General features: G+C 41.8%; 3 protein-coding genes across 16 annotated transcripts in view; 1 reads left to right on the top strand and 2 right to left on the bottom strand.

Moving 5' to 3' along the window:
- The window catches only part of GABPA (GA binding protein transcription factor subunit alpha), a 37,683-nt gene extending 31,851 nt beyond the window's left edge, over positions 1–5,832 (bottom strand). The window contains exons 1-3 of one of the 12 annotated variants that reach the window (XM_067034960.1): positions 4,795–5,012; positions 3,362–3,517; positions 568–705 (exon numbers count right to left, since the gene is read on the bottom strand). The gene's annotated coding sequence lies outside the window, so the exon portion shown is untranslated. Of the gene's footprint in view, positions 1–3; positions 763–3,259; positions 3,294–3,361; positions 3,518–4,412; positions 4,752–4,794; positions 5,019–5,202; positions 5,681–5,715 lie in introns of those variants that run through there. The other 11 variants (XM_067034969.1, XM_067034961.1, XM_067034968.1 and 8 more) reach the window with 11 other exon arrangements.
- The window catches only part of JAM2 (junctional adhesion molecule 2), a 283,683-nt gene that overhangs the window by 195,127 nt on the left and 68,938 nt on the right, over positions 1–19,618 (bottom strand). The window lies entirely within an intron of this gene.
- ATP5PF (ATP synthase peripheral stalk subunit F6) lies at positions 5,183–12,528 on the top strand. Of its 2 annotated transcripts, none has more exons than XM_059065324.2 (4): positions 5,183–5,797; positions 9,151–9,327; positions 11,775–11,899; positions 12,398–12,528. In XM_059065324.2, exons 2-4 carry the CDS (start codon positions 9,164–9,166, stop codon positions 12,433–12,435), a joined length of 327 nt encoding a protein of 108 aa, XP_058921307.1. In that variant the 5' UTR covers positions 5,183–5,797; positions 9,151–9,163; the 3' UTR covers positions 12,436–12,528. The 2 variants fall into 2 exon arrangements, with proteins under 2 accessions (XP_058921307.1, XP_058921308.1); XM_059065325.2 differs by having other exon boundaries at positions 5,765–5,958.

The raw sequence follows: 19,618 nt of genomic DNA, 5'->3' as shown, positions 1-19,618 counted from the left end.
TACCTGGAATAGCCTCCTCCTAACACGCTTCCCTGTGTTGGTGCCCTTCCCCCCCTGCAGTCTGTTCTCAGTCAGTACAACTGCCAGTGTGATCCTTTTTAAAAGTGAAGTTACATCATAGCGCTCCTTTGATACCAGTCACAGTAAAAAAATCTACAGACTTCACAGTGGCCAACAAGGTCCTACATGATCTACTCCCCATCCCCATTCTACTACTGCTCTGACTCCCTCTCCCACACTGGCCTCCTTACTGGTCCTTGCATCTTTCTTCTTGTCCATAGCACTCATACTCTAACATACTAATAACGGACTACATTTATTGTCTTTCTTTCTCTGTTGGATAATTGTCAGGGTGCAAAACCCAAAACTGTCCAAAAGTGACCCCAGGAACTGAAGTTGGTTTCCTGGACAACGGACTTCCCTTAGCTACTGGAGGTGGGAGGGGCTTCCCCAGGTCCCAGCTTCTCAAGGGACCAAGGTCTTTGTGGCAGGCACAATAACAACCCAGAGCCTGTGATTATGCTAAATCACATGGCCAAGGGGAATTAAGTTTACTAATAAACTGACCTTAAAATACAGAGATTATCCTGGTTTATCTAGGTGAGTCCAAGGAAATCACAAGGATCCTTAAGAGTGCAAGAGGGAATCTGAAGACATCCAGAGTTATTCAAAGTGAGAAGGACTTGACTGGCCGGCTATGACTGGCTTTGAAGATGAAAGAAAGGAGTCACAAACCAAGGAACGGCAGGCAGCCTCTAAAACCTGGAAAAAGGAAACAGATTCTCCCCTAGAGCCTCCAGAAGAAGCGCAACTCTGCCAACATCTGATTTTAGCCCATAAAGACCCATGTCAGACTTCTGACTTCAAGAAATGTATGCTAATAAACTGTTTTCAAGCCACTAAGTTTGTAGTAATTTGTTACAGTAGCTCTGGGAAACTAACACAGTCTTCTTTCCCACTTTAAAAAGGAGTGCAACTCTCCTCAGGTCCAAACTTCTCCAAATGCTGGGGAGCTGGTTTTCTGAAAACTTAGTCTATAAATCGCTGGCATCCAAATCTACACTGCCTAGTACAAAAATGATCTGGCCTCCCCCACATTATTAAGGTTGCTCTCACAGCTTCCCTACAATAAGAAAGCATAATAAGAGGGTGGGGCTCTCCACTGAAACAGGCACACATCATGCACATCCAGCAGAATGCCTAGGCCCCAGCAGATTTTGGTTGGGATGATGAAAGAATGAAGGGCTTCTGTTTTCTTTTCTTGCTGACCCTGGCCTAGTAAGTCTTCCCTTTCCCCATAAAGCCCATTTCTTAACAGATACTATGTGTAAAATATGTGCTCATCCTGACCACTAGAGCAAAACAGGAGGTGGTGACCCAATAGGGACTATCCTTGCAGGACAACACAAGCTCACCTGGGAAGGGATATTTGTTCACAGATGTACACAAAGAACTTTGAACAGCGCCTCTCCCTTTGTAGGCACTCTATTAACATGTGTTGGATAAGTGAATGTTATAACAACTATTACATACTGTATAACTGACTCCAGAAGCCTAAAAGGCTGCAATGTGAAAGGTAAAACTATGAAGCTATTAGAAGAAAATGGTGAGAATTTTTTTGTGGTCTAATGATAGAAAAGGATTTATTTCTTAAATAAAATTCCAAAAACATAAACCATAAGGAAAAAAAACTGACAGATTTTCTTACATAAAAATTAAGAGATATGTTTAACTGACAGGCTACAGAGTAGAAAAAGATATTTCCAATATCCATACATGACAAGGGACTAATCACTGGAATACACAGTGAACTCCTGCAAGTTGATAACAACCCCCCCAAAAGTCAGGACAAATGAGAAAAGTCAGTAAAGCACAGAAAAAGGAAACTCACATAAAGAGAAACCAAAATGGCTACGGACATGAAGAAATGCTCACATTCAAATTATTCACTTTATACTGTGCATATATGGCAAAGATTAGAATGTTGAATACTGTAAAGAGTTAGCAGGGACATGGGGGCATAGAATATAGACAGGACTATTGATCGAGTATAGACAGGACTATTTTGGAGAAAAATCTAGCAGCACTTGCTCAAATAAAGTGCTTATACCTATGACCCAGCAATCGTGCCCTTAGATAAGCATTCCAGAGACATTCTCACAATGATTGATAATAGGATGTTAAGGGCCGCTTTGCTGGAGATAGCTGAAAGCTGAAGCCAATACAAGTATCCAGGGTAAGAGAGTACTGCGGATACAAGAAAATGTGAAAGAAGCACACACTATGGAACTATAGTAGCCGTTAGAAACAAGGAGATAATGTACACACACATACACGCAAAAATCATAAAAACTGTACAGAAAAAAGTAAGAAACAGAATAAGGTTTATAGCAGGACAGCACTTAAAAGGATCATTTATGTTATATTTTCAGGGCCTACAAGGACATCCACTCCCATCGCCATAACCAACTTTTAAAAAAAGATTAGAAAACAAGTGAATTTTCTAGGAACTTTGGAAAAACAGAAAGCCTAAGAAGAAGTAACTGTAAGCAGATAGGGTAGGCGGTACCCAGAGAAGAAGGACCAGGCATGGCTTTCTTGACATGAGAAGCCATTTTTGGCCTAAGCCATTTGGGGATCTGAGCCTGGCCACAATGCTTACCCTTGAACAGGTCTCAGTAATAATGCTCTTAAGGAGTAACAATAGCAAAGATAATAAATCAGTTATAAAGACTCCCAGTTCTGTTTGCATGGTAAAGGTTGGCCTGAAGCACTTTCTTAAGCTGTTTTTCAGAATTTAAATCCCCCTCTAGCGCTCAACCACCAGATCAACTGTAACCTAAGGGATGATAATATTGACCTTTTCCGACCCTTGTGACTTCAATCAACTAAAGCAGGGATGCTGTCAACCTCTGCCCCAATTCTATGCTGAATTCTCCTGCTGAAGGCCCTTCATGAATAGGCATGCACCACCCAAGACCCTTCATGAATATGCAAGTAGCCTCAGCTTAAAAGGTCTTCAATTTTGCTGTCAGGACACCCCTTTGGGAAGATCCTGGTATTCTCCTTGCTGCAAGTAGTAGGTCCTTTCTTCCGATCTTTGGCTTGGTTGTGTCTTTTGTCTTGCCACCCACCAAGAGATGAACCTAGTTTTCTGGTAACAACCAGAGGCTGAGAAATGGCCCTGAGGGCTTATCAGCAGGGACACCTTTGGTACCTCTTAGTATAAGCACTAAGACAGGATTGTTAAGAAATTTACCCTGTGATCTTCCAAAAAAGTCATAGATCAGTCTCTAGAAGGTGCCAAACAAAGAAAGAAAAATGAATCCAATATACTTCTGGAGAAAATCATGCTACTTACAGTCCCTGAATTGATCTTCCTCTTTCTCAATTCTCTAAATTTAAGATAAAGAAGCAATGGAGAGATTTGGGAAACTGTCCAAATCTTTGATATCACTGCTTGAGTGGGTCTTAGCTCTTTTTCTGGAAACAATTCCCCAGGATTCTATATCAATACCTAAGAAAATGAAGAGAGCATTACTTGGGGCCTTTCCCCCTAGGAAAAGGTGCCCCTTGACATCCTGGTTTCTCCTAGACTAAATCTAACCTGGGTTCAGAACATTTCACAAAATGAATACAAACTAAATTTGTATTTAACTAACAATTCTAGGAAAAACTACTATTCTTTAAAATACAGTTATGTTTATCATTCTCTTTTAGAGCCACAGATAAATTTGAGGATTATTCTTCACTGGAACACATTATTAGTTTACAGAGTTTAAGTCAATTTTTCCCAGTAAAGGACAATAAATAACTAAAGGATACATAAATACAAGTGCAATCTGGGAGTACCTGCCAGATAACTGCACATTTTCTCAAGCTAAAAAATACTGTTAAATATCCTGAGTAAATTAAAAGACATTTTTGTTTTTTAAAGATAAAGTCAATAGCTAAGAAAAAGTAACAAACATACATCTGTGTGTATACACACGGAGAAAGAAAGCAAGTGTGGAGAAAGGTTAACACTTGGTGACCCTGGGAGTGAAGGTGTTCCTTGTATAATTTTTTTCAATTTTCCTGTAAACTTGAAGTTTCATAAATAAAAGCTGGAGGAAGACTAAAGTCAACAGTTTTAATTTAGTATTCAGCCTCCACATGTTCTCATGACTTGCCTCAACGAAACACTTAGCTCATAATTTTCTTACTTCAAGACTACACGCCCCTCATGGCATTGGTCCTATAGACGCAATCCACGTAAAAACTGCTTAAGTCCACCTAGTGTCAGAATATGTTTAAAAATAAATAAGCTTGGAAAGCTTGGGTCAAACCCTAAGAGAGAGAGATTATGATTCCCTTAAAGTAGTTCAGAACGAGTTGACCAGTTTCTTTTGATATTTAAGATAACAAAGTACCTAAGAACGTTATCTCTGCCCAGTTCTTCACTTTGCTTAAGTGGACCTTTCTAAAACTTTGCTCCTCTCACGACTCAGACCTACTGCGTGTATTTCTAAGTCACTACTCGTCATCTTGCAGTGCAACATTAGGCGTTGTCCTCTCTGCCGTTAACCTAATCAAACTAGGGTTCCTAAATACAAACGCGCGGGCGTATCTTCCAGTCCACAAAAAACTAAAAAAGCTGACAAGCTACATTAACCCATCACTCTCCCCTTGCCTCACACTTCCTCGTTTTTAAAAGAAACCCAACGGACACCATATACATTAATAGATAGCTTTGATGCAACTGTAAGAATTCTAGAAAGACAACTGGATACGAAGTGAAAGCGAATCGCTGACTTGGCAAGGAGGCTGGTTTTGCATGTTCCTCTGAAATCCCCGGGGCGTCAGGATCAGATCCCGACCGCGGCGAATGCGGACCACGGCGGACAGTCGAGCAGGGGACAGTGAGGAAAGGGGGCGGCGAAGGGTGACACGAACGACCGGGGCCCCGAGGACGCGCGGCTTAGGAGAGCCCCGCGCCGCGCGCCCCCCGCCCCTCCCCTCCGCTCCCCGCACAGCCTCCCCGCCCCTCCCCACCCGGCTCCCTCAAGTCTCCACGAACGGAAATGGGAGTCACAGCGCCGGGGACCAGCGGAAACAAAACACAGAGGCGGCTGCGGGGGGGCCGCTGTGGGGGAGAAGGCCCCGGAACGAAGTCGGCCCGCGCGGACCCGCGCTCCCCTCCTCCCCAGCGGCCGCACTCACCAGCTCCGGATTCGGCCCCGTCGCCCCCTCCCGCAGTCCAGAACCGGCTGAAAACCGCAGCGGCGCGGGCTCCACGTGCAGCGTCTCTCCCGGTAAGACCCGCAGCTCCAGCGACTCGAAGTGAGAGGCCCCTGGGCCCTTCCCGCGAAAACGGCGCAGAGAAACTCCAACCCCCCCTCCCGCCTCCCAGGCACCCCCGGGTCCGGGACTACAACTCCCAGCAGGTTGCGCGAAACGAACGCCCGAGGCAACGGATGCTCACGAGGCACAAGGGAGCCCAACGCCCAAATCCGCTTTGTTTTACACTCTGTCACTTTGCCTGCACAGTCGTACACCTCAACCACCCCAAGGAAGAGGACGCTGACTCGGGGCGGTGGGGATTGAACTAGGGGAAAGGCCAGTCCAAGTGCGCATGCGTACATAACAAGGGTTCCGAGAGGGAAAAAGAGAGCAGGTCAACTTGGGAGAAGAAAAGATGGCGGAGGCATCGCCAGGGGACCCGGAAGCACTTACCCTCCACTTCCTCCTCCTGTTTGGCTTCTGTCTCACCTAGAGCCGTCCGGTCGCCGACTGTCTCCGAGACGCTTCCTGTCCGGTGAGTGTCGACCGACTGAAACGGCGGCCCATAATGCATTGCGATGGCGGGTAGGCGGAGGGGGGGCGGAGCCAGGGCCGGAAGTAAAACGGTGGCGGCGGTGGCGGCGGTGGCGGCGGCGGCTCTGGCAGCTCCGGGCCGAATGCAAGGTGACTGAGAGGGTAAGTGGACTCACTTGGGTGTTTCTTCACGAGGTGTGGGATGCCTATCACCTCTCCCCTTCTGGAAGAGAGAGCAGCCTGTATCCCGGACACCTTCACGGCCTGGCCCGGAGTCATTGCTGACCTCGGCGCTTTTAGGCCTTGAAGTTTGCGGTAGACTCAGTAGGTAGCCCTGATAATACCGCTTTCAGGGACAGCCTGATGTTCTGGGTGGCGTGGGAGGCAGGGGGGCCGGCGCTTCATGGACCCGCCGCCCGGCTGGGGCCGCCAAGGTCATGCTCCCGGGGCCGGTCTGCAGCGAGGCCTGCTCAGCCCTAGCGCGCGGGCGATTGTTCTGAATTACAGCATTTAAAAGTAGAACGTAAGAGGGGAAAGGGTAATAGTAATCTTAAAAGTTTGCAACCCACCTAAAAACATTGGTGGTGCTAAAACTTGGTTAAGCAGCTTTGTTTTACATCACGGATTCCAGGAGGGAAAAATAGAGCCGGCTAAGGCGAGTTGTGGATTGACTTCAGCAATGAACATGCGCCGAATATGCAGCGAAAGACTGGTCAGTCATCCCTGTAAACAGGAGAACTGTGCTCCCTCTCGGCACGAGACCGCCTGTTACGCTGTACTCTTTTATTGCTGTTGCCTTCCCCAGTCTTTCTGAGTGTGTCAAATCCCTCTCATAGGCTGGCGTGGCCCCTCATAGTACTCGAATAGAGAACTTAATCATAGTTGGTATTTTATACTTATTTGTGTAATAACATGTATCTTTCTCACTAGATATTTTAATCAGTGGGGAAAAAATTGAAACGGAATAAAGGAAAAGGAGCAAGTTTTGATAGTGAGATTATGTGTTCATTTTTTAGGTAGGTTGAATTTGAGGGCCCGGTAGGGCTTAGGAAAGGATGAGAGCTGTCAAATGTATAGGTTTGGAGTTCAGGAAAAAGACCAAAATTAGAGGTGTGATTTGGGGATCATTCGTAATTAGATGATAGAAATAGAAAAAATGAAAATATTTTACCCATGTTGCAGTAGGAGTAACATGATCTTTGCAGTGTTAGACTTAGAGCAAATTAACTGTGGGATTATGAATAATCACTTTTCTTAAACATTTTCTTATCTGTAAAGGAGGGATAAGAACACCTTCCTCTGTTTCTTCACAGTATTGGCATAAGGGTACAAGGAGAGAATATGTCTAGAAGTACTTTGCAAAATACCTAGGGCTGAACAAGTGTTAGGTGACCACATTGCAGAGTGTTGTGTGTCTTTACGTTGCCAAAAGGAAAAATATACACTGAATTGCACAGTTTGAAAAATATGTTTGTGCCCTGTCAAATTCTACTGTGTAACCTGGGATCAGGTACTTACCGCTAAGCCTCGGTTTCTGTGTGTGTAAAATGAGAGTGCTATTAAGTGGCACCTTAAGGGCATTTGTTGTTTGCTTGGAGTCTCCCCCCCTCCCCCTTTTTTCCTCTGATGAGGTATAAGAGTGATGTATGATGAAATCTTTAATTTTTTCAAATAGTTTTCTTTCATGCTGGCAGGTGAAGGATATTTGGTTGGCTGTAGGATTTCTTTTTGGTGGTTTTTATGTGCAATTTCAGGGCTTCTCAACCTTAGTACTATTGACATTTTCGACCAGGTATTTCTTTGTTGTGGGCAGGCTATTGTTATTATTGTTGTTGTTATAGGATGTTTGGTAGCATCCTGGTTTTTATCCACTAGAGGCCAGTAACACTCGCCGCTATCAAGACAACCAAAAATGTCTTCAGACATTGCCAGATATCTCCCGGGGGAAACCGCCACCTGTATTTGAGAACTGCCGTGCTACTCCGCCGTCGTCTAGCTTAGTGCTTTCCAACTCTCATTAGTAAAGGGCCATTTTCCCCTCAACCCTTGTGGATATTTTTGAAGAATACAGTAAAAATGAATTACTGGAAAAATTAGTAGATGAAAGACAAAACAGTGAAGACACACACAATATGAACTCTTTTTTGTATTATTAAATTCAACAGATATGAATTACTCTGTCAATTTGCTGTAAAAGTTTCTAAATGCTTATTGCCAATTTTGGTATTACTATAGACCAGTAAGACAATACTGCCGCTGGTCCCCAGACCACACTTTGAGCAGTAGTATTATAATTTAATAGTAGTCCAGTGTCAGTGAGATGATGCTTATTGTTATTGTTGTTATTAGGTAATTGGGGGGGGGCATGGGAATCATGTTAGCATGTTGGGTTTTCACTTTAAGGTTCAGAAATTTTACCAGGCTGTATTGAGGTGTGAATCTTTATCATCATTCCAGAACGGTTTGCTAAGCCCTTTCAGTTTAATCAGTCTTTCTTCATCTTGGGCAGTTTTTTCTAATTATTTATGGTCTCTTTATTTTTTTTCTTTTGGAATTTCTGTTTGCATACAATATTTTTTTTTTTGCATTTGATGTTTTCAGGACATTAAATGAGGTCTCAACTGAGATCATCCTCTAATTTATATACTGTAATTCTTTTAGTTAGATAACCATGTATTTTCGCTTCAGGAAGTCTAAGGACTTAGAAGTCTTTAAGTCCTTATTTTAAAAGTTCAGACTTTCTTCTCCTTCACAAATTGTATTTCACTGATTAGATTGTACTGCTTGATTTTTCCTCTCTTGTTGATGGGCTCCCTTGGACTAGTTGCTGTTTTCCTTACTGGTTCTTTTGGACTTAGATTTGGTTTTTACAGTGTCCTTGCGTGTCAAGAATCCTGCAGTTGTAACAAGCAGAGCAGTTTCTTTCCCTGTGGGCCCAGGAAGTAGAAACTGAGGCTCAGGCAACTGTCTCCAGTCTCCCTGCACAGCTCCCTTTTTGCCTTTTGAGGGAGTCAGGGAAACCTGGTACGTTAATTTGGGGATCAGTATTATTCTTTTTCTGCTGAGGGTGGGCAGCCAAGACTAATAAATTCATGGAGAAGAAAGCAGGCCTGAGTGGTTCCTAACTGCTGCTAGGTCCCGGGCCTTTTGGATAAGAAGCAAAAAACTTGCAGTGGCGGGTAGAGAGGGGAAGGGAGCTATGGTCAGGTGACTGTTCTTAGTGTTTATTGAGTTCTGGTATGATTTAAGTTTTGTAGCAATTAGTAGAATTAGATGCCCACTATAACATACTAACAGGTTTTTTACAGTTATATCTATTTTAAAGTATCTTCACATTCTGGTGCTTGTTTCCAGTAACAGAATCACCATGATTCTTCAGAGGCTCTTCAGGTTGACCTCTGTCATTCAGTCTGCAGTCTCGGTCTCTTTGAGGAGGAACATTGGTTTTACGGCAGTGGCATTTAATAAGGAACTTGATCCTGTACAGAAACTCTTCGTGGACAAGATTAGAGAATATAGAACTAAGCGACAGTAAGTGGGTAGATAATCAACCGTGGTGTAAGTGTGAATATTCAAAGTATGTAAGTTTTGAGATGGTAATAAAAAATTACTTGGCGTTTGAAAGTGTCTAAGACCTTCACTGAGCTGATCTCTTTCATAAAGGTTCATTACCTGCTCCAAAGAAGAAGATGAGACTCTTGATTTTTTTTTTTTAAGTCCCAAATTTTATCTTCCTTATATGGGTTCCAAGGGAGAATCCCATTAAATCTAGTGCCATTTTAGATATATCTCTACTATAATGTCATTTATTATAAACTAGAATCCATTCATACAAGTACATGGGATCTTGGAAATCATTTAGGAACCATATATGAGAAAACTAAGCCCCTTAGACATTGATTAGCCTAAGGTCATAAACCTAATTGTGGGGAAAACATAATCAAAATATTCTGACTCTCAATTCAGTGCTCTTTCTGTGACATCATGATTTGGGGGAAATGTATAGACACAGCATTTTTTCTTTAATGCTACTTCCATATTTATATATTTCTGGGGATATCAGAAAACTCCTGCTGTATGGCATAAAGCAAGTCCAGGAGCAACATAATAATAGAACCACACAGTTTTGGAGATGAATGATGACCTTAGTCAGCAACAAGTTCCACGCCCAAATCTTTGGAAAAGTGATACAGATCAATTCAGAGTTTTGTTTTATTTGGTTGTCTACCATGTGCAAAGCACTGGACTATTAACAGTGGTGGGCTACAAAGAAAGAAGCCACTTTGCGTTTCCACAATATTCGTCAAGTCTGATGGGGTAGAAGGTTTCTAAGCAAGTAAATACAATATAAGTTTAAATAGGTTAGATGCTAAGATAGTGACACATTCAATGTTTGGAGAACTCATAGGAAGAAATGGTCCTTTCTAGCTGGTGCATTTTGGAAGGCGGCTTGGAAGAGTGAATGTTTCCAAAAGCTTGTGGATCCCAGAGCTGGACAACAGCCATCAAATATCTGGGTGAAGGCCCTATCTAGAACTGAACTGTATATCTCTGTAGCTATTAATTACATGTGACTATTCAAATTCTAATGAAGTGTAAACAAAAATTCAGTTCCTCAGTTGCCTTAGCCACATTTCTATTGCTCAATACCAGATATGGCTAGTGGTTACCATATTAGACAGCACATATATAGAGCATTTCCATTATCACAGAAGGTTCTATTGCACATACTGATGTAGAAGAAAATTGGGTCCACAACAAGAAACATCATTAACAAGTTCTTAAATTAGAGCTGGCTCAGTATTTTTTGTGGAAATTCTGTAGCATAAATAAGATCCTATGCTTTTATCACAGGCATGGGTGAAAATATTAGCCTTGATAGAATTTTCACTTATAAATTTATTTATTATATTCATTGATAAGTGGGCAGTAACATTATGACAAACAGAATTTGTGCACATAATTAGATCTAATTGGCCCACTGCTGGTCCACGATGCTATATTTATCTTTCCGAAGCACAGCTCTAATTTTGTCATTTTATTGCTTAGCAAACAAAATACAAACTCCCAGGCTTAACATTCTCGGCCTCCTGTGATCTGGGTCCCGCTGGCTTTTCCATCTAGGCTGTTTGGTGTTCCCCACATACAGCCAGTGCTTTACCACCTCCTCCTCCTTGCTTTTTCAGTCTTAGAATGTCTCAAATTAAAATCTGACCCAGATGCATGGTTTGTCACACACAAATGCCACCTTTTTAAAATGAAATTTCCCTGTTTAGCTTAGCAAAAGTGATCCCTCAATTCAAGTAGCTTTTTGTTAAACCGTGTCTCCCTTACAGCATAATTGTTTATAAACATGTTATTTTTTTCTCTTAAAAAAACCTCTGGGGGTAGGAAGTAATTTGCTTCTTTGTCGGGCCCCTCCCTATTCTAGAGACTTAACGTTTTTGAATGCCGTCCAGTGGTGGTTGGTTTAAATCATAGTGATAGTAGATAACTGAGTGCTCACTGTGAGGGAAGCACTATGCTGAGTGGTGCATGTACACAATCGCTCTTTCTCTCAGTGCCACCGTCAGGTAAGACTTCGAGTTGTAGATGCAGAGTTTAGTTCACACCGTTTGCTCTAGTTCACACAGTTACTAAATTGTAGAGCTGACACTGAAACGGAAGCAGTCATTCACCCCAGACCCCGCAGACTTGGCCATTGTACCTTATTGCTGCTTAGACCCTCAGAGGTTCTGACTTTTAATAAGTATCCTTGATACTGACAGACCTTGAATGTTAGAGGTTTGTTTGAAGTTGCTTCAGTTATGTGAAACCTCGTAATAGTTAAAATAGTTTGAGCTGAAATTCGAGTGGGAATGCTTGTTATCTTTCAGAAAAGTCTGCTTTTCCCTACATTGAGAAGATCTATGAAACTTAATTTTGTTTTTGTAAACTAATGCTTAAAATCTGTTTTTACTTGATCGTTTACACAACAGGACATCTGGAGGACCTGTTGATGCTGGCCCAGAGTATCAGCAAGAACTAGACAGGGAGCTTTTTAAGCTTAAGCAAATGTATGGTAAAGCAGACATGAATACGTTCCCTAACTTCACATTTGAAGGTAAGTCTTCTTAATCACAGATTCATTGTTGTGGGAGATCATTTTAAGTGGAGAATATTTATACTTACTTGTGTAGAGGATTAAATGACGATTACATGTGAATTTGTTAGAACAGTGGCATGTGCATGGGAAGCTCTGGGATAAATGCCATTGGAGTAGGGGATCACATAGCATAGAGGTTAAGCGGCAGGGATCTAAAATCAAACTCCTGACAATATCACTTATGAGCTGTATGATTTTGGATAGTTAATTGGTCCCTCTTTCTCATCTGACATTTGGGGAGAATTACGCTGTTTTCCTCATAATGATAGTTGTAGTTAAATGACATAGAGAGCCTGGCTCACTGTAAGTCCTGAATAAATCTTAAGCAGTTGTTATATTTCCACGTAGATGTTTCTTTAAAAAATCAGAAGATTGATGAGTTAAATATTAAAACTTTCTAGAAGATGCACTTTATTGCAGTATGGCTAAGCTTGAACCTATTTTTCCTCTTCTTAGATCCCAAGTTTGAAGTTGTCGAAAAACCACAGTCCTGAGGAAATAATGTAAAATTTATCTGGTAATTTGTCCTAGATTAATTGTACAACTGATCAGAAGTAACAGAATAAACATACATTTCACAACTGTCATATGTTCTTTTAATTCTGATTTCAAATAAATTATTTGGTGGTGTTGGGTGTACACCTGAGTGTATTGAATTCTGTGTTTTTAGGTCCTCCCATTTGGTTATATCAAAGCAGATGGAGACCTTGGATTAATTGGGTACCACTTGCCCATGACTTTCCAGATTCTTCTGAGTGCAGGGATGTCCTTTTTGTTGCAGAGACATACTGCTGGAGGGGAGCCACCTTGACTTAAGGAATGTTTGCTGTGGAGAATGTTATACCCGTTCCCAGAATATGAAGCAATCGTTCATAAATCCTTTCTCTTAGCTTTTTCCGGAAACTCAAGTGTGATTGTGAATATGTCCAGGAACATCCATTGTGTTTTAACTTCCATCTCCTCATATGTTAAATTCTTTTATTGTCCCAGTAACTCAGGTCCCTCCTCTTCCCTTGCAGTGTAATGATCACAGTGTCTATTATGGGGCTACGTGGATAGATCAGCGGGAGCTGGGAGCTGGGAGCTGGGGAGGGGAGGGTTCTACATAGGAATTTCCTTTAAGATATTAAGCTGTATGGTGTTGTTTGCCCAGCTGATGGAAGATCCAGCAGATGTGATGTGCCAGAGAAGTGGCAGAGCAAGCACATCAAAATTTCAGAGAGTAGATGGTTCTTATAATTATTCTTTTTTAAAAACAGGAAAAACAGGGGCTTCCCTGGTGGCGCAGTGGTTGAGAGTCCGCCTGCCGATGCAGGGGACAGGGGTTCGTGCCCCGGTCCGGGAAGATCCCACATGCCGCGGAGCGGCTGGGCCCGTGAGCCATGGCCGCTGAGCCTGTGCGTCCGGAGCCTGTGCTCCGCGACGGGAGAGGCCACAACAGTGAAGAGGCCCATGTACCACAAAAAAACCCCTACAAAAAAAACAGGAAAAACAGCTGTGCCTTTTTCTATCTGACAATCTCTCTGACTTGTGTCAGTAAATATCTGTCTTTAGTAAAGCTTTAGAGATTTTCTTTAAAAATGTGAAGTCAAAAATACAGCCTTTCTTATGAGGTTAGCTCACTTCAAAAGAGAAATAGATTTTTACTGTGGCATGCCATACTAGCTGAAGTCTCAACCTGGTGAGGAATACCTTTTTCAAAAGATCCACAAATATTTCCTAATGGTATAGGTGTGATGAGTAAGATGTGAAGAGTACCGGGGAGGGTAAAGTAGTAGGAAGAAACTGCCCAATTTTCTTCAAATGAAGCTAAGCAATGACGGGTCAGTTGGACTACTTTTAAATAGCTGTAGACATTGAAACAGAGTTCGATGTTTCATTGTGGCACCATTAAAGGTAACCAAGGAAGCCTCATTGATCTGTTCCTTTGTCTAACCTCCCCTCCCCTGAAGTGGCTCTACTCCACCCTCCTGTGGCAGGGGAGCAGCCTGGGGTCAACAAGCGACCCTGCCAGTCTAGGTGGAGATGGGGCTGACCCTTTCCGTTCATGTTTCCCTCCCCCATTCAGAGTTCAGTTGAATTTTACCTTTTATGATCTCACACTTACCTTCATAAACTTTTTTTTTGTCTGTCTCGCAACTACTTGGAGTTTGCTTGAACATAGTCTCTTCATTATGTAAACAGGAGGACTCTATTTGTGGCTTTTTGCAAGAATACTGTGTTAAGCATCCTACATCTTAAGGCTATGCATTTAGCTAAATCTTGACCAGAGAAGTGCTCTTGTTTTTTCCAGCTGAATGCTGTAGTGGTGCTTTGAGTCATGGATGTTAACCATTGCCCCATCTTCCTCATAGCCCCTTCAACTTTCTGGTAAGGCTGCCCCAAATTTGCAAACTCCAGCGTTTATGTGTTACTTCAGCCTACAAGAAAGTGGTCCAGCACTTACCATTTGGGACCACCTTGTAGGATATTACAAATGACCTCAACCTTCTAGGCTTTTAGCTGTTTAAAATGGCATTTTTCTCCCTTGCCTGGTGGTGTGGGCTGAATCGTGTTCCCCTAAAACTCATATATTGAAACCCTAACTCTCAGAACCTCCCAATGTGATTGTATTGGGGGATTGGGACCCTTAAAGGGGATTAAGTTAAAATGAGGTTGTTAGGGTGGGCTTGAATCCGGTCTGACCGGTGTCCTTATGAGAAGACTGGTGTTCTTATAAGGGCATATTTGAGTTGAGGAAAGTTACAGGAACTGGAAATGGCCACGTGCCTGCCTGTTATGTGTCTAGTACTCCCTTTAATAATAATAGCAATAACCAAAGAGGGCTTCAGTTCTAGGTGATTTGTACTCAAATCCATTTAGTGTAGAATTTTGTTTCTGATTGTTGCTACCCTTGGTGTGGCAGGCCTATAAACGCTTACTCTGGTTAGGTTCTTAATGTATGAGTTCTTGGAAGGCTCTGTAGGCTAGAAAGTTTCCTCATTTTGCAGATTACCTTAAATGGGAGGTCCGACCCATCTCTTCCAAACTCCCCTCAGCTCCCACCTTAATGGTGCAGTTCACAGACTCTTATTTCAGATGTTTGCTCTCAGACACTGGCAAGAAGGCTCAAGGCCAGCTACTTTTAAAGATGCCAACTTGTCCACAGGAAACTCACACATCCTTGCCCTGAGACACAATGGGAAGATAGGTGCTTCACCATTTCCCCTGCTCTCTACCTTGACATCTTTTTCCAACTGTCTTTTCACTCTGCTCAAATAGCTCTTTGCTTCTTGGCAGGTGCCTTCAATTGTTGCAGGTGATTCTCTTTAAAATTCTCTTTACTTGCCTTGGGGGTGAGTTGGGAAATAGAACTCACAACTTTGACAAACTCACACGACTTGGACAATTCGTTCTCTGTCTCTCTCCATTGTTCCCCACCCCCAATCCATCCCTACACACTTCAGTTTATGGATTTTGTGTGGTGGGGTAAAGGAGAGAGGACCAGGGTAATAATTTCAGGGTAGCACAACTGTCTCTTCATGAACATCAAAGCAGGTATTTATACCCAAATTAGTTATGGGTTTCTTTAGAAAGTGAGGTACTTGTCAGCCTTCAGGCAACAGGAAAAATCCCAGTCGACATTCTGTTACATGAATATGTCTTTATGTATAAAACTTTTTCTAATTCTTTTTGCTATACGTTATCCTAAAATTTAGAAAACTAAGTTTCTTAACCTACAGCAACTTCAGTATAATTCATGGTAGTTAAATATTTGGAAGCAAAGGAAGCTTGAGAATGAAAAGTTAAATGGCAGGGGGCAACTTTAGGAATCTAACTACAGGTCGTAAAAAAAATCTCAATTTTTACACCATCTTTAAGAAGCACTTCTGTGTAGCACATTCAGTGTTGAAAACATCATAAAATGGAGCTTTAAAACCATCTGCCCTCGGTCTTAAAGAAGTTAAACAAGTCCTTTGTTGACACACTATTCATTTGTTTTTGAGAACATTTTCTTAGTAAAAAGTATAAAGACATACTCTAGTATATACATCTTACTTGAAAGTAGAAAAATATTTTAAGATCGTTTTAAGAACTGTGTGGAAATGGATGCCTAATAACTAATAGGAGTAGAATAAAAGTCATGTCTGTCCAGCCTTAATTCATGGAGCATTAATTTGTGTGACTGCATAACAAATGAACTGGATTATAATAAAATTGCAAAATACAGTATTTTATTAATATTCTAAATCTATGGAGAAATTTTATCAATAAATACTCTTTAAATTGCCCTTTCACAAGTGCTCTTTTGATCTTAAAAAAATTCATTTAGCACTTACTGGATACCGACTACACATTAGATACAGTTAAATACTTTGGGGCTTATAAATGTTTGTAAAACGTGGCTCTTTTCCCAAAGTGCTTCTATTAATAGATTGGTGGTGATGCCAGAGATGTACATACATAACTGTTTTAAGAAACATAAAACCAACAAGTGCCATAAGAAAACCAAGAGCTATGGAAATTCAGAGAAGAAACTTCTTCCAGAAGGGAGAGCAAGGGAAGGCTGCATAGAGAGGTGGAATTTGAAAGACGTCCTGAAGAGTAACTAGAATCTACATATCTTGTGATTAGGAGAATCAGCTTTCCAGGTAAAGGAGGACAAAAAAAGGGTCGTTGAGATACAGTGACCTTAGTTCAGTTCGATGGGTGCATAAGGCAACTAAAGAGGAACAGGGGAACATGTGGCTGAACAGGTAGGTGTGACAATATGACAACGTGTGTACGTCGAGGGAGGCCCTGAATTTCAGGCTAAAATGTTTAGACTCGGTGAGAGACTATGTAAAGGAAAAGAGTGGAAGGTTTTCAGCAAGGGGATGGGAGAAAAGGGAGAAGGGAGGTGACTGTTCAAGAGAGTAATCTGGCAGTAACTGTTAGACTGATGGGGTGTGTGAGGGGGCGACTAGAGGGCAAAGGAGCCTTCAGGACGGGAGAGATTAAAAGTGCTACGAAGTGTATATATGTCCATGCCACTCTCTCACTTTGTCACAGCTTACCCTTCCCCCTCCCCATATCCTCAAGTCCATGCTCTAGTAGGTCTGTGTCTTTATTCCCGTCTTACCCCTAGGTTCTTCATGACCTTTTTTTTTTTCTTAGATTCCATATATATGCGTTAGCATACGGTATTTGTTTTTCTCTTTCTGACTTACTTCACTCTGTATGACAGACTCTAGGTCCATCCACCTCACTACAAATAACTCAATTTCTTTTTATGGCTGAGTAACATTCCATTGTATATATGTGCCACATCTTCTTTATCCATTCATCTGTCGATGGACACTTAGGTTGCTTCCATGTCCCGGCTATTGTAAAGAGAGATGCAATGAATATTTTGGTACATGACTCTTTTTGAATTATGGTTTTCTTAGGGTATATGCCCAGTAGTGGGATTACCAAACGTAAAATAGATAGCTAGTGGGAAGTAGCCGCATAGCACAGGGAGATCAGCTCGGTGGTTTGTGACCACCTAGAGGGGTGGGATAGGGAGGGTGGGAGGGAGGGAGACGCAAGAGGGAAGAGATATGGGAACATATGTATATGTATAACTGATTCACTGTTATAAAGCAGAAACTAACACACCATTTTAAAGCAATTATACTCCAATAAAGATGTTAAAAAAATTAGAAACTAAAAAGTAAAACAGAAAACATTGTTATTATATATATATATATATATTTTAAAAGTGCTATTAAGAGAGGGGGTACTTGAGGGAAGAAGGTACCAGAAGACAAAAGGTGTGAGATAGTAGCCGGAGATAAAAAGTAGTGACAATCGTACCAATGAATGATGGAATCTGTGAAAAAATGGGAGGTTGAAAATGGAGATAGGGAGGGTGGTAGTGGTAGAGAATATAATTTAAATGGTGGTTAAATTTAAATCGTGGTTAGCTTCAATCTTGAAAAAAAAGATTGAAGATTTGGGTATCTGGCGAGGGGACGAAATGATCCACCGTGGCATTTACCTGGGGTAGGGGCAAAGGGAAGACAGCATCACAGGCTGTGAGACTAGGCAGGGTGAAAGGGAAGCTGTCCTAGGAGAGAAGAAGTTGAGAATTTAAAAGGAAGGAATGTTGGGGGCAGAGAAAAAACATCTTGCGTAAAACATCCTGCATCCGATAGACCTGGGTCACATAGACACTGCCTCTTCACTTGTGAGCTTTGTAAAGTTGGCAGTCACTGACTCAGTTCATCTCAGTTTCTTCATCTGTAAAATGACGACATTGCCCTCTTTATACAATTGTTGAGGTGAATGAGATTTTATGCAGCCTCACCTCCATCCACCGCCCCCCACAACTTCCACGACGTATATAAAGTGTTCAATAAATAGTTGTGACATTTTACTTTCAGAGCATTTTTTCGGCATTGGAAAGGTTGGCAGGCATCCAGACTGAGAGATGAGATTCTCATCTCAGGCAGCTAAAGCGTTAGCCTTGTAGCTACACACGGTAAGAGGGACTAGTTAGTTTCCTGGTTTCGTTGAATAACAATAGCTGAATGACTCTTCCCCTGCACCATTAAATGGGACTAGAAAATTGAACATGTTCAGCTATTTTTATTAATGTAGACTTTAATCAGACAAAACCACCTGTGAGATAAAGTTTTTGGCAAGGCTGTACTGAAAAACAGTTGTTCCAGATTTAGTTAGGTTAAACCCCCAAGTAAAAATAAATCTAGTTACAACGATAATAATTAAAACAAAACTTGCTATTAAAGATACTAACGCCCTAACCTTTATAAAACACTATTTGACTTCATGAAAACAAAATCAAAATGCTCTAAGAATTATAATGATAGTTTTTGTTTTTTTTTTCTTTTCATGCTCCATTACCAAGAGTTGGGAAACTATGCATGTGGGCCAGATCCTGTCTGTGCCTGCTGTTCTAAGAACACAAACATGACCATTTAAAAAGTATTGTCTGTGGCTGCTTTCCTGCTACAATACAATGACATGAAAAATGGCAGCGTTGAGTACAGTACAGGCAGTTATGGCAGGAACCATATGGCCTACATGTCTTAAAATATCTACTACCTGGCCCTTTACGGAAACTGCTGGAAGGGGTCTGGTGAGAATCACTGAATGTCACAGACAAGTGGGGGCAGTGTGACAACAGGCATCTTCCCAGTGACCTGGGGTCCAGGCACATACTGGGCACTTGGTGAGTACTTAATCCAATTGTCTGTCCCGTGAATCCTGGCGATTTGCTCTGCCTATTGGGCAAAAAAGAGTGGACTCCTTTAAAAGCAGTTTAACCGTGTTCAGAGTTGTCAAAGGTAGTGAGGGACCTTTTCGTCTAGATTTGCCTGGAACTGGAAATGCCCTAGCCATGTTGTCTTTTCAATATGAAATGAATCATCAAGATAAGTTCTGGATGATTATGCTTTTAACACAGTCAAATTACTCTCCCTATTACATGGATCATTGGAATTTTCACTTTGTAACACTAGCTGGAGGTCTTTGTGATCTATCAGTTTAGAAACCAGATGATCGGACCCATTTTTCACTTCATTTCTCCTGTGTTTTTTATGTATCAAGCGTAGCACCAGGTGCCAGGAGCCACACTGAGCTGTTTCATCTCATTTTACTTGTCAGGCAACCTCTCCTCCCCTCCGTATCCCTGACTTTGCCATAAGCAGGGTT

This window comes from Kogia breviceps, chromosome 5 (assembly GCF_026419965.1).
Source record: "Kogia breviceps isolate mKogBre1 chromosome 5, mKogBre1 haplotype 1, whole genome shotgun sequence".
NCBI classification, from domain to species: domain Eukaryota; kingdom Metazoa; phylum Chordata; class Mammalia; order Artiodactyla; family Physeteridae; genus Kogia; species Kogia breviceps.
The sequence above is the reverse complement of the archived record's forward strand: the minus strand, read 5'-3'. Positions and strand labels throughout refer to the sequence as shown.

Excerpts from the sequence above, each read along its gene's own strand:
- ATP5PF (XM_059065324.2), top strand. The coding sequence starts at position 9,164 with ATGATTCTTCAGAGGCTCTTCAGGTTGACCTCTGTCATTCAGTCTGCA. Across the intron at positions 9,328-11,774 it reads GAATATAGAACTAAGCGACA|GACATCTGGAGGACCTGTTG; the intron begins GTAAGTGGGTAG and ends TTTACACAACAG. Across the intron at positions 11,900-12,397 it reads CCCTAACTTCACATTTGAAG|ATCCCAAGTTTGAAGTTGTC; the intron begins GTAAGTCTTCTT and ends TCCTCTTCTTAG.